We start from the raw sequence: 14,379 nt of genomic DNA, 5'->3' as shown, positions 1-14,379 counted from the left end.
CTAATGAGTGTCCACTAACATCAGTGGAGAGATGGTGCAGCTGATCACACTCCTAACTAGGGGTACCTTCTTCCTAGCCTGTCTCACCATGGGAAGGTTTTTCATAGGATCATAAAATGTTTTGGGTTGAAAGGGGACATGAAGAACAGTAAGTTCCAACCTTCCTGCGGCACAGTGACAGGCAGGGACACCTTCCACTTGACCAGGTTCTCAAAACCCCATCCAATGTGGCCTTGAACACTTTCAGAAGTGGGGCATCCACAGCTTCTCTGGACAACTTATGCCAGTGTCTAACTGCACATGCCGCACAGTTGCAGTGAACAGTTTTCTGACAGTGCAAGGCAGGAAAAAGAAAAAAAATCCAAAGAAATTCTCCAGTGTTTTCAGGGCACCAATGACCTGGGGCTGCCAAAGCAGAGTGCCTCCCACTGATGCCTTGAGGCTGAAACAGAGGCTAGACAGAGTGAAAGGAACAAAATGAGTGTTTATTCAAGCCCATGCCCTTGCGTCTCCAGACCCACAGAAGTGGCCCAGCCCGATTATTTCCAAGATGGAGACAAAAAAAAGGTGCTTGTCCCCAGATCTTACCCCTTTTACAAGTTTCCATTCATTTGCATATAGCAATGTACTGTCCAATCAATAACCCCGAATCACTGAACACCCTCCTCTCGACTTGCCCTTCTCTTCCAGGTTGTTTGTGCTCGGGCCTGGAGCTTGGAGACAATGTCCTTGAACAAGACTGCCCTACCCCCATCACCCCGTGAAGATCCTAGCACCACTCAGTGCTATCAGACAAAACAGAAAACCCCAGCCCTAAGGCATCACCACCACCCCCCTCCAAAAAGACATGCTCCTGGATTCCCCACTCTTCACACCAGGTGTTGGTGAAGGAGTGTAGCACCCCCTCTGCCTGGTCCCTGGGCTTGCCTGGACCCGTGCTGGAGGTCTGGAGTGCTGGGGAAACATTGCAAAAGTGAGGTGCTCTGTGAGCTACCATCAGTCACAGGCTTCTGTAGTTCCATTGGTCCACACTGTGTTAGGCACTTTCATGCTCCTCTTGCTACATTTGGCTCCAACCAGAACCCTTGATCTGGGCTTACCAGTGACCCCACTGGGTCCAAAGTCCAGCTGGGACACAGCAAGGAGGAAAGAGACACATTTTCAACATGCTGTCTGGGAGAATGTGCTGGGAAGAGCATTGTAGTCCCTTGGATAGGTATATCAAGATCCAACAGAGATGGACATTCCTCACATGGTCCAATAGGACTCCCTCCACAATCCTATCCCTGCAGTGCACCTTCCTCACGTGGCCATACTGAGTTTTGGGCTTCACATAAGCATCTTGGTAAAACCCTGGGAAGGGAAAAATTAAAATTGAAAAGGAACAGGTGGTTTTCTTGGGTATGGTGACCTTCTAGTGGTTCTTTTGTTAAAAGTCTTACTTTAAAGAAGTTTTGTTTGAAGTTTTCAAGTAAGAGCTTTATGTTCTTCAAAAGTATTTTACAGGAAGTAAATAATTTTGTTCAGCCTGCTAGGTGGCTTTAGCTGAATCATGCTGGCTGGTTTTGTGTTTGCTAGCTTTATAAACGGTCAGCAGTGCTCTTGCCCGGTGACTGGTGGGCTATTGATCACCTCCCACAATCAGGTATTTTTATAAATAGCTGAGGCTGCTGTAGTGATTATGAACATGTATTGTGTCTTCAAAGGCCATGAATATGTTGGTCGAATGATCCTCTGGTGACAGACAATGACAGCACATAGATAGGCTGTGCTTTGGTATTGGTAGGGGTGTGCAGCCAGGTCTTGTGGCTTCTGGAACCTGGCCTTGGTGGTGTACGTGGCAGGACATGCTCTCTGGAGGTTTTGCTGCAGCACTGTGTCTGGAGTTGAGAAATCCTATTTCTTGAAAGGGATCTGAATGCAGAGATGGGGGATGTGACACAGGATTAGTCAGGACTCCAGGGTGGGTCTTGCGGCATTGGCCTCCTGCAGGCACTGACTCATTCCCTTGCATAAGGAGGAGTAGTGCAAGCATTTGATCAGTGCCATTTGGGATGCTCTGGGAAATTAAGTTTTCTCATTATGTGCCTGTCTCTCATATCGTCTCCCCTCTTCTTCAGTCACAGCACCAGCTGATGGTGTAGAGAACCTCTGTTCTCTCCCTGGGCAATTTCTCCCACATTCATGCAAGAAACCTTTCCCTCCCCTCATCAGCCTTGGCTTCCAGCCCCCTCCAGCCCCTCACAGGCTGGTCCTTATGTGTCACAGGCTCCCCATTCTTTATGGTCTTCTCTACCCTGCTGCTTGCAACTGGACCATCTTGCCATGCTTGCTCTGGATGAGATAATAGCTCCTAGTTTAGTGTTTTGTTTTATTTATTTATCTATTTATTTATTTATTTGACACATGCTTTTTCTGCCTAGCCAGATTTGTAGACCTGCTTCTGCCCCATGCTTTGTGCAGCCTGCCTGTTTCAAGGGTGGCCCCCTAGCCCTCTGCATTCAGGCCAGCTCATGTCATGCCCTTACTTCTGCTTTCCCCTAAGCACAGCCTCTTCACTTGTGCTTTTCTTGCTCATGCTAAGCTTTTTTTTTTCTTCCTAGCAATTTCTACCTCTGTTTTGGTGTTTGCTGATATGTTTTACTGTTGTAACCCCTCAGAACAGATTCTTGCCCTGCACTGTGTGGCTGTGTACTGGCCATGCTTCTCAGACTTCTGCCCTTATACACAGCACTGACTCTCCATTTCCTTTGCTGACACCTTGCTGTGCACCTCCTGGCTGCAGCTTTTTTTCCTCTGGGCACAGCCTTTCCATCCTCTCTCCAACGTGCCCTTTGCAAAGTGCTCGCTGCTGCTTTCTCATAGAGGAGCGCGGCCACCCTGCTCCCTTCCCGCCCTCCAGCTCCACATGGACCTGTGCCCTTGTCCTCTCTGCTGCTTCTCTCCCTTCTGTACAGCAGGATCTTTCCCCACAAATGCCACTCTTCTCATTCTGTTTGCACAGATCTGCTCTTGCCTGGTGCCTGTTGAGAGTTTTCCTGTGCTGTGACCACATTCACACTCCATCCCCCATCTCCATCCTGCTGTTGTTACAAATGAGCAGCTTTGGAATTGTTCACTCCATATTTTTTTCTGCATACAAATGATGATCAAATCTTCAATAGATGAAGGACCAGCTTTTTGTTTGCTGCTTCAAGATGCTGAACCTGTGTTAATCCCAGGGCCTAGAGCCCTTCCTTGCTCTTCTATCAGCTTCCAGTCTTCTGATATTTTACTTCTTTAAGCCTCACATGAGTCAAATTCCCTCTTAACGACAAGTGACTTTCTATTTGCATTTGTCTTCTCTTTGTTCGTTTACTTAGATGACCTACACTATGCACTTTCACTTGTTTCAGATGTATCTGCCATCAGCATATGTGTGGTGGCACCAGCTAATATGTGCAGGTGGACAACAGAGTGCTGAATTGAAAGCTCTTTTTGGGGAGGGAGGATGAGCAAAGCTGTCATGTGCACCTCATCCACCTCTTGGCAAGTACCATTTTTTAATGTTTACTCCTTACTTGCCAGAAAGAGCTCTCTCAGTAGTACTTCCACCAAAAATTACAAGCCCTGTCTTTTAGGAGTTTACGGAGGTAGAAGGTGATTTAGGAGAGTTGGGTGGTGTCAGCTATCCTCACAACCAATTCAAACCATAAGAATCCGGGACTAGCAGTAGCATTTGCCACATCCTGAGAAAACATTCCTGGACTCAGGCCTTGAGTCTGATCTCAGCCAGCTTTGCACATCCCGTGGAAATGCATGGGTGTGTCTGTGGCACTGATGGTTCACACAACCTGGAAGGTGTTCGTGAACCCATGAGGTGCCTGTGGCAGCAGTGGTGTCCCTCTCTGAGTGCAGCACTCCATTGGCTGGTGCAGGTGTTCCCAGAGAGACCAAGAGATGGGTAAAGAAAAGCACGAGCCACCCAGGGGGCCACTGAATTTCTTCCCAGAGAAAGCAGTGGTAGAGAGGAGATGGCATCTATTTGAAAGAGTTCAAGTGACTCCTGCACGGTCTCCATCCTTTTATCTGGAATGTAAAAGTGTGTGGAAATGACAGCCAAAGTCTGAGCTCTTCTAATAGGCAAGGGTGAAAACATCTGGGCACAGTTCACACCTGACACTTTGGTTTAGCTGCCAATCACCATTGTGGCAAGTTGTGTCAATACATCTGTTGACTTTTTTTGCACAGGGAATCTCAGTCTGAAAAAGCAGTGTGGATCAGGGCCAGTGCTGGCTCTTGGGAGCCTCCTCTTCTTTGCTACAGGTAGTTCTCCCTTGTGGGATTTGAACACAACTCTGATATATGCTGCATATTTGTAAAGGGCAGACAGCAATCTTTCCGTACTGTTCTGAGGAGATTCTGTGCTTTTCAGATGGGGGTTGGGGCTGGTCTAAACACATTCAGCCTTTTTTTGTGTCAGCTTTTACACAAACAAATACAAGCAGTCTGTTTTGTGCAACACATGTTGCTGCATCTTAGAACAGTAATAAACCACTATGGCTGTAGATTGAGGATTGTGGCATTCACCATTAAATCTGAGCTGGGAATAGTTCTGTATGTCTTTCCAGCCACTTGTTTTATTAGAATATCAGCTCAATCAGCACTTCATGACCACGCTCAATGGCCACTCATAAAAAAACCAAGCATGCGTTCCCTTGTTTTAATGAAAACTCTTTAATGGCTTTATTTTGGTAGCAGTAGAAATATATTCCTTCAGCTTTTTTATTCATCTACCACAGCTGTGATATCTTCTTGTATTTAAATTTTTTTCCAGTAACCTTTTAATGCTGAAACTTTCCTTACGTGCAGCATTGTGTCTGTTCTGTAATTCATCGTTCTGCTGGGGTACCATAGCCCAAATCCACCAAAACTTCACAGCAAGAGGAGCAGCAGTGTAGGCATTTTCACTGCTGTCAAAAAGCTAGCTCAAAGGAGGTTTAAATGGCCCCCCAAGTCCATTCCACAGTGGCAGCTTTGTTAGTGGTGATACAATGATGGGAGAAGACTTGTGCTGCTGTAGAAGATAAATAACTGCAGTAGGCAGGAATTAAGTCTTGCTTCCACTCTTTCTCATGCAAACGCTGAACATGCAGAGCAGGGACCTTACAAGCTTCCATGGAAGCTGATGTCAACAGGATTATTAAACACCAGCTGCTTCTGTAGGGAAGTGTGAGTGGAGGAGTTGGGTGCAGTTGGTATTTGCAATGGTTGTCTGCCCCCATGTTCTTCTCTGCAGTGTGATTATATGTCTGTCTGCTTAACTTTCAGCTCATCAAAGCAGGGTCATCATGATTCTGTTTGTCCTGGAGATGGAGTGGGTGCTGAGCACCGGACAAGACAAACACTTCACGTGGCACTGTTCGGAGAGTGGCCAGCGCCTGGGGGGGTACCGCACCAGCGCAGGCGCCTGCGGCCTGCAGTATCCTTTGCTGAGCTCTCAGTTCTGTTTTTGCTCTTTGGCACTCAAACAGCCCTCTCAGTTTATTTGTCTAGTTGTCCTCCAAATTTTGTGCCCTGTATGGATTCAGTGCTTTGTGAGAGAAACTGTTATTTAAAGCCAATTTTAAAAACTGTCAGTTCTCCTTGCTTTGTCTCCTTAATGCGTTGTGGCATATTTAGGGCTAAGCGTTTTTGAGCACCACAATGGGCGATCTGCAACCTATTGTGGTCTGCTATTGTAATAAATATGGATAGGGCCTTCATTTAAACATGCAGTGCATGCTTTCTTCAGAGAATTAACGGTAGCAAAAATAGGTTGGTGATCAGGTCAGAGTGCCTGTGTGCATGCATGGTAAAAATCAAATTACTTTAATATAAAATAATGAGCACTTGTCCTTCACTCTGGAACTGCTCACTGTGTATTGGGAATTTGGGTTAACTAAAGAGTAAGTGACTCCAGAAATGGCACTCAGGTGGCTTATTCACATAGAGCTGCCCCAGCTGCCTGACAATAAAAGAAATATTAATTCAGCTTTATGGCAAATGAAAAGGGAAATGGAAAAGTATGAGCTCTTAGGCTGAAAAGGGGGGGTTAGCATAAAGAGACTTTTTAATGCCCCAGAGTGTATGTGGTATAGATGATGCGAGTTTTGCTAGTTCATTCTCATGAATATGATACTGACTCAAAATTATTGTTTCAAGATGGACTTGCTTTATATTATCTGGTAATTCAGCCAATCTAAATGGCAGAAAGACTGAACTTTTTAATTAATTGATAAATATTTTTGAAAGCATGATGCAAGAATTTACCCTGTGTTCTCCAAATCTCTCTAGAGAATAGCCAATTTTGACTGATTAAAACTTTTGGAGGACAATTTAATTTGGGTCATCTGATTATGATGGTGGAGAGCAATGGAAGCAGTGGAAGGGAGAATCACTGACAAACACTGCAAAAATATTTGGCATAACCAGGAACAGTTTTGGGGTTTTTTGTTCTGCAGTATCCTGTGTGCTTAAAATCAATACTCTTTGTATTTTGTATAATTTTGAGAAGGGAGAGAGTGGTTACCATCCAGCTCTAGCACTTAAGTTACAAAGCCTGAGGAGACGACTCTTATGTTCATGGTGAAGGGCTACTTCAGTGGTGTTTCATAACAAAACCATGAATTTTGTGCTGGAATAGTCTTGTTTTTTCTCACCCAGGAATACTGCACTATTTGTATGAAGAGGTAGGAGCATTATTAAGATGAACAGGTGCCTACAAGTACACTCTGAATACCTCCTTGAGACTGGAGCACTATTCACAGGATTGCAGTATACTCATGTCCAAAGAATTAGCAAGTCATGAAAGGAATGCAAAGTTTGTGTAAATAATATGTTTTCCTCAGCATCTATCCTTCAGATTTGATGTGGAAACCCGGCATGTGTTTGTTGGTGACCATTCTGGGCAAGTGACCATCCTCAAACTAGAGCAAGAGTCCTGCAGCCTTGTTACCACATTTAAGGGACACACAGGTAAGGCTTCAGGAGGAGACCCAGAAAGGTGCTCAGGGGGATCTTTATCAGTGCTCAGCATCACGATGGTTTGACTGTCCTGTGGTACACTAGGATGGCTTGTGTCAGTGCTTAGCATGGATGGGACATAGCTCTTAAGCTGCCCCTGCAGTTCAGGGAAGCTGTATTGGTAAAAAGAAGAGTGATCAGAGCTCTGAGCAGAGCAGAAAATGCCACAATCAGTAGTTGCTAATTAAAGCAGAGTGAGACTTGAACAAGTTGTGGTAGTTCTGGGAAGGAGAAAGGATGCTGCTGAAGGCAAGATCTGTATTGATTGGTAGATGCTTTATCCCAAGTGGAATAGGCACAGCTTGGAGGCACTAAATGCTTGTTTCACTGCTGGGACTTATGCCCCATGACCCTTTGAAAAGAGCAACCCTGGATATGATCCTACCATCTAACAGAAGAAATGCTGTCATTCCTCAGCATTTTTTCTTTGTATCCCTCCTCTCTAACTAAATGCTAATAGCTCAAGATAGTACAATGTAGTTAAATCCTCTTACTAGGATACTGAGAGGATGCCCGTAATATTCCACACTTGCTTGTTTTTTAATCTTCTGCAAATTATGGAGATGGAAAGTTGTGTAGCTCCCACTGTGACCATTCTTCTTCCACACGTTACTGCTCTGTGGATTCGCCCTTGCAAACTGCAGCAAAGCCCTGTGCCCACAGAAAAGCAGAATGGGGTTTCAGTAGTTTTTCTAGACTGAAGGTACATGGTTGCATAGCCTTTGCCAAAGAGATCTGCATTTTAATCGCTCCATATTCTTTTTTTTTTGTATCTTTATATTTAGCTACCTTCCAATCTTCCACTTTCTGCAATAAAACGACTGTTGTGTGTGCTCCTATTGCAGGTGGTGTCACTGCTCTCTGCTGGGACCCAATACAGCGGGTTTTATTCTCAGGCAGTTCTGATCATTCCATTATAATGTGGGATATTGGAGGAAGAAAAGGAACAGCTATCGAGCTGCAAGGACATAAGTATGTTCAAAGCCCTTCCTCCTGCTTTTATAGGAGAATAAATGCAGAAGCCACATCTGGAAACAAACAGCCCAAAGGTTACCGTCTTCACAAGCCTCAGTATTGTATGTGTGACTCCTTGTGGTCTGTATAACAACAGGAATAATTTGCTTGTAGTAAGTTTTTCAGTGTCGGGCCCACAGGCTGTTTAAAGAGTCTGCAGAGGGTGGTGAAGGAAAGCACAACACCCATAGTCCTGAATGTGTTATGCCAGAGCCTGTGCCTTTGTTGGAAAGAGAAGACTCCACAAATGAGAACAGCTGCAGGGAAATTCCCGGATTTTAGGTGTCAAGGTCTTTCCTTCCCCTAGAGGGAGCATCGGGCTTGGACAATTAATCCCTTTTACCTCCATGCTTTTTCACCTACAGCCTGAATTCTAAGTGATGTGCTTCAACCTGTAACCGTAGCAGCCTTCACATCTCCTCAGTGCAAAGAGGCATCATCTTTGCAAGTACATTTGTACAAAGTACAAATGACAAGTACAAACACATCTATAGCCATAGATGTCTTTGAAGACAGGTAAGCCCGTGCTGGGCATTGATTACACATCAGAATGGCTCTAGTGGCCATGACTCCTGACCTTTTAACACTGGCAATGCAAAAAATTGGTTTCAGAGTATTGGGACTGCATATATTTGGGACTTACATGTCAGGCTCAGGTCTGGAGAGACAAAATGCTGTGGTGGTTTTGAGCTAACAGTTTCATACATATTCATGCATTTCTTCTGAGTGATGCTGCACTCTGGTGAGTGATTGTGATGCCTCTGGGATTTCAGAGCACTGCGGAGCTCTAGCTGCAATTCCCATATCACCCTCATACCCTACCAGTGGTGCTTGCTAATGCATCACTGCTTGATTTATTGCTGTGGAAATTAGTTCTAATATGAAGTTAGCCTCTGGACCTTAATCTGTGTGATGGCTGTCAGCTGGAACTGTACAACACAGCGTCCTACGAATGCCGACGGTGCCTCTGGTGTCAGCAGGCAGGCACTGTGGAGGGTGACAGTGTTGTCCCAAACTCTGCTGTGAATGCATTCCCCTCTTCAGTTTCAACCATAGGCACAAAATAAATGTGTTAGCATGCAAGTCCTTTTGGCAGACAAGACCAGTGGTGGTAGCAAAGGAAACCAAATGTTGTGGATGATTTCCAGTCACAGTATGTTCAGTTCCTGTGTCTTCACAACCTTGTTTTTTTCCATAACAGTGTTATACAGTCTTTGTTTCCCAGGCTGTAAATAGCCTAAGATGAGGCCTGAATTTCTTTTTTATATGAAGGACTGAGCCCAGCTTTGGGGTTTTGAGCTGAATTGTTCTTCCCATGTTGTTTTTTCATTAAAATAAGAAAAAAAAGCACCTAAATTTTCCACCTTACTGTAAGAAGGCTTAGGAACAATTTAGTGATTCCTACATTATTTCTGAAACTCCTTATGCTTGCTAGTGTCAAAAGAAAATCTTCCGTAGTTTCTCAGTGATTCATTTCTAGATGTTGCAGAGATTTACAAAACAAAGTTGTTACTGACATTCTGACAAGGAGGTATCTTACCAGGGCTTTGTTTATGCATCCAGATGTGCCTTCAGAAGCTGCAACCCTGTTGAGGCTTCCCAGTGCAGCTGGGACCTTCTATCCCATGAGCAGCAAAAGCAGTTATCAGAACGTGTCTTTGCTTTTGTGGATGCTGCCCAGATGAGCAACGCTCTCATTCTGGTCCCAGTCTGGCAGCAAAGACTGATTTGCATCTGGTGGATGCAATGAGTGGTGGAGGGAAACATATGGGCAAACAAATGGTTTGTACTGCTTTATTGATATTCTGTGCTCACTTGTGCAGTAGCCATAGGTGGTTGATTGCTAACTGTCTTGTTTCTTTTTCAGTGATAAAGTTCAGTCTCTGTCCTATGCTCACCACACTCGGCAGCTCATCTCCTGTGGTGCAGACGGGGGAATCGTCGTCTGGAACATGGATGTTGAGAGGCAGGAGGTAGATGCTTAGTTCTTGTCAGTTTGGTCTGAGGCAGTCCTGGGAAAAAGGGGCCTTTCTAAAATGTGCAGCTTTCAACTAAAACAAGATCATTCCAAACTTTAAAAACGTTTCTGGATGTCCTCCAGTTGTTATACAGCAATTATGCCGTGCCTTTGATAATATGGTACAGGGGAAATTGCCTGGCAGAAAATTTGTATTAAATAGGCTGCTAAATGGCTCTTGCTCATTAGATTACTGCTCTGAAAGATATTCTGTAAGGAGTGTATTGAGATGCTCTGCTGTGTTTTTTAGCACATCATGAGAAATACCAGTTCAGATGTAAAAGGATGGACTGATTGATTCATTCTGGTTTTTAAAAAGTAAAACAAGAAGGCTTTTGGTCATCTCCAGAAAAACACAACTCAGCTTTTTTTCTTTCCTTGATAAGAAGTCATTTAACTAAGGCTTTAATCTCACCTACTACTTGGTCTTGCTTCCCTCTGGTGTAACCACATAGAAGTGGGGTAAATTATGGCTTTGCTGATCCAGACAGTAATATTTCACCCACACATTTCTAATTGCTTTTGTGCTTCATGGCCAACAAATGTGAGCGGGTGCAAAAACACTCCCCAGGTCTTTGGCACTGTGGCAGCAGCCCCCACTTGGCAATTTCTGAGTCCTGACTCAGAGAGCAGGGAGTGAGCTCTGTGCTGGCTGAGTCAGGCACCAGCCCTGCTCAGGAGCTTGGCAAATCCGGGTGCCATGAGTCACAACCAACCCCTTGCCCTCTTCCTGCAGGTCAGAGGAAGGCTTTTGGCAGCATGGGCTTTCACCAGCTCTGCAGGTTCTCAAGAGTTGTGGCCTGCATAGATTGACTGTGTCTCCCTTGAGGAAGGGAGGAAGGAGAAATGCTAAGTGGAAAACTTGATTTTGAAAAACTACTGAAGTAGGCATAGACAGAAACTGAGCTCCCTTTTTAGCATTCCAGTTGACTCTCTTTAATTGCTAATCCAGAGGCCAAGTATGTCATCAGCTCCTAAACTGAAATGAAAGCAGAGCAGTTTCCTCCTTCCCAACAGATGTTTCCTTTTTGCTGCAACTCGAACATCCAGAAATGAAAACCTTAATTTATTTGCTGCCTTCAAAAGCTACAGTAAGGGTTGAGATTGACTTATCACCAAATAGGCAGGAATGCTGTGAGAAGGCTGGTTTAAAAAATAGGGGAGAAATATTATTAGCTAAATAAAGGCCAAGCAGCAGGTGTTAATGGTGCACAGCTTTCCCAGACTATAGCTATGTGGGCTTGTTCTTGTTATCAGCAGCGCAACAGGGTGTTCTTGGTGCTAAACCACCCCCAAAACACAAATCTTTGAGATGTTAATATCAATCCTTGGTTCTGGGTCCTAGATCACTTTCTTTTGGATTTTGGCTTTTGTATCTTTGCCCTTATTTAAGGATTTTCTCCATGTAATACATGCTCAGTACTCATTTTGTTGCTATCAAACTTTCCCACATCAATGAGATTGCGTTGGAATCACTTAAGACATTTTAGCCCTTGATTCTTTATTTTCAACTCAATTTTTAAAAAGCTGTAAAAATACATTTGAAAGGTGCTATAAGCTGTCTTTCTGTTTGACAACAAAGTGGTTACTTGTCACAAGCAAAAAGTTTTCATCTATAGTGTTCACATGCCCAAGAGATGGAAAGTTATACACAGAGATGTAAATCTGTAGGCATTAAAAAGAAAGACAAGGATTTTTTCCAGCAGAATGAACTGCCTTCAGAACAACTGGCAGAAGAATGTGATTGCTTTATTGCTGGGGGTCAAAGCTATCCTGGGAGCTGACGGTCTCCATCTGCCCTTAACTTACCTTTGCCTGGCTTTTCTATTGTTTTTAGTTCCTAATCTCAGCTGTGTTTCTTGCCATTTTAATTTGCAGCATGTGAGAAACCAGTGGCTCTGACAAGACAACCACAGTTTGCTGATAGCACTTCCTTGCAAAGTATTGGACAATATTTAGTGTTCATTTAACCTCATGGGTTGATGAGGGAAGAGAGCTTAGGTTTGGGTCTTAGGCTTGTTCAGGTGAATCACATCTTTCTCATCCCTATGTGATTTGTAGCACAGGCACCTCTGACAGCAGGAACTCCTCTTAGGGTGTTAAAGAAGGAAAGAGTATGAAAAACTTCAACCACATCAGCATTTCCCATAACTTCCCTTTCTCTTCAGATGAGTTGCTTGCCTATTGGAAGTACTAATTGACCCCATCTCCCACAAGAGGGAATAGCAGATGATAAATGCTGTCCAGACAGGACAGAACAAAATAATTTTATGTTTAATTCCAGAATTGGGTTGTTTCTGTGGTCTTATCATCAAACTCTTCTTCATGATCTGGGTGAGAACTGTTCCTCCCATGTCCTTCAAAGCTCAAAGCTATGTGAAAAAAGACATCCTAAGGAACAAATATCATCTTGTCATCATCAACAACAGTCAAAATGGCATCTTGTAAAAATGGAGATATTAAATCAAGCTTAGCTGGCCATATTGCCACACCACAACACATCTTTTTTGTCCTGCCTCTAGGCTCCATTGGAAATTTTTCTGCTTATTACTCACTTCCACTTAATGTTTGTGTGTGTGTGTGTTGCAGACCCCAGAGTGGCTGGATAGTGACTCCTGTCAAAAGTGTGACCAGCCTTTCTTCTGGAACTTCAAGCAGATGTGGGACAGTAAGAAAATAGGCCTCAGGCAGGTTTGTATGTGCCCTTTGGTGTGTTAACATGGTGCCATTAGGCTGTTCTCTCATAATAGATTCTGGTAACCATTTTACCCCTAAAGCTTTGAGAATTTGCACTTGTTCTTCCACTGAGTGCTCAGGGTGGGACAGTGTGTTCCCCTCTGTGGCTTGATTTTGTGCTTGAAAGGAACATGTTGGTGTTTTTCCTATTAATCCCAATAGCAAATGCATGTAATAGGTCTTGGGCTGAGTAGATGTGGGGCCTTCCATGACTTGAGCCTTGTGGGACTTTGCTCATTGTTAGTCAAATAAGTTACAGAAAGAAATTTACAGCTGATTTTTGGAGATTGTGCTGGAACCAAAGCTGTTTTCAATGAGATTGGATAAACATCTGTAACTGCTCAGGCTGTATTGGGAAAAGCTTACTGGTCTGCCTGAAATATGCTGCTGTGTTTTCCTGCCTAGCAGCAGAGGGCTGCAGATTGCAGGCTTTTACTAAAGGGGTGGAGAAGTACTGCATGTGCTCATGGAATTTGAGAAATGAGGTGTCTGGGGCAGAGCTGAGCTGTGTTGTGTCTTGCTGGAGTGGGATGGCAGAGCCAGTGGTCTGGGTTTGTGGCCTGAGATGTCTGTGCGTGTTGTCTCCCACAGCATCACTGCCGGAAGTGTGGGAAAGCCGTGTGTGGGAAATGCAGCTCCAAGCGCTCCTCCATCCCGCTGATGGGCTTCGAGTTCGAAGTGAGGGTCTGCGACAGCTGCCACGAGTCCATCACGGATGAGGAGTAAGTGTGGACACTCAGCTGGCTTGCACTGCAGTGGGGGAAAGCTCCTGCATTTGGAAGGGCTGGGTGGGTGCAAGGCTCCAGGAGGGAGCAGCCTGGCGTGGTGGTCCCTGGGCTTTCTCAGCAGGATAAGGAGGAGATCAAGCCAGGAGGGATAAAGAGCCCTCCACCCCTATTTGTTTCATGCCAGAGAGTGTCAAAGTGCACTTTACAGAGTGGTTGCTTACAGCAGCAGTCAAATACTTTTTTCCTCAACAGAGAACATTTTGGGGGGAAATACTGCAGTTACAGTTCTTGATTTTTGGATTTCTTTCTTCAGGCGGGCGCCTACAGCGACTTTCCATGACAGTAAGCACAACATTGTTCACGTACACTTCGATGCCACCAGGGGATGGCTGCTGACCTCGGGGACAGACAAGGTTATTAAGGTAGGAGCAAGGAATGCACTCCAGCTCCTGTTCTTCATTTCCCTTCCCTCTCCCATGTGGCTGCAGGATGTTATACCTGCCTTCTTTGACCCAGAGACTTCTCACTTGGGATTGAGATTAGGATTTCTGCCCAATAAGGACCAAGAAGGTCTTGGTCTAGGAACTTATTGCCTGAAGGGGCTGGGACAAGTGCTCACTGTAGCTTTCCCTTGAGGAAGGACAACTGTTTAACATGCCAAATCTCAGTGTAGCTAAAGAAATAGCTAAAATAATGACTAAGTTATAACAGCTTGAGAAATTTAAAAAAACAAAACCCTCACAATGTGTTATAACTGTTCTGATCATTGAAGTTAGTAATGTAGTGGGAGGTTTTTTGGTTTCTTTTAAAGCCAGCTGTGAACCTGGCTCATACAGGTGA

The 14,379-nt window shown here is 44.5% G+C and overlaps 1 protein-coding gene across 3 annotated transcripts in view; it reads left to right on the top strand.

Moving 5' to 3' along the window:
- The window catches only part of WDFY2 (WD repeat and FYVE domain containing 2), a 60,766-nt gene that overhangs the window by 45,056 nt on the left and 1,331 nt on the right, over positions 1-14,379 (top strand). For 2 of the 3 annotated variants that reach the window (XM_063392033.1, XM_063392035.1), the window contains 8 exons: positions 4,231-4,305; positions 5,311-5,461; positions 6,884-6,996; positions 7,890-8,016; positions 9,926-10,031; positions 12,665-12,766; positions 13,403-13,533; positions 13,853-13,961. In XM_063392033.1, the coding sequence (XP_063248103.1) occupies positions 4,231-4,305; positions 5,311-5,461; positions 6,884-6,996; positions 7,890-8,016; positions 9,926-10,031; positions 12,665-12,766; positions 13,403-13,533; positions 13,853-13,961 (914 nt within the window). The remainder of the gene's footprint in view (positions 1-4,230; positions 4,306-5,310; positions 5,462-6,883; positions 6,997-7,889; positions 8,017-9,925; positions 10,032-12,664; positions 12,767-13,402; positions 13,534-13,852; positions 13,962-14,379) is intronic. The other variant, XM_063392034.1, reaches the window with a different exon arrangement.

Source organism: Prinia subflava, chromosome 3, assembly GCF_021018805.1.
Source record: "Prinia subflava isolate CZ2003 ecotype Zambia chromosome 3, Cam_Psub_1.2, whole genome shotgun sequence".
In the NCBI taxonomy this organism is placed as follows: Eukaryota; Metazoa; Chordata; class Aves; order Passeriformes; family Cisticolidae; genus Prinia; species Prinia subflava.
Note: the sequence above shows the minus strand (reverse complement) of the source record. Positions and strands in the feature narration are given on the sequence as shown.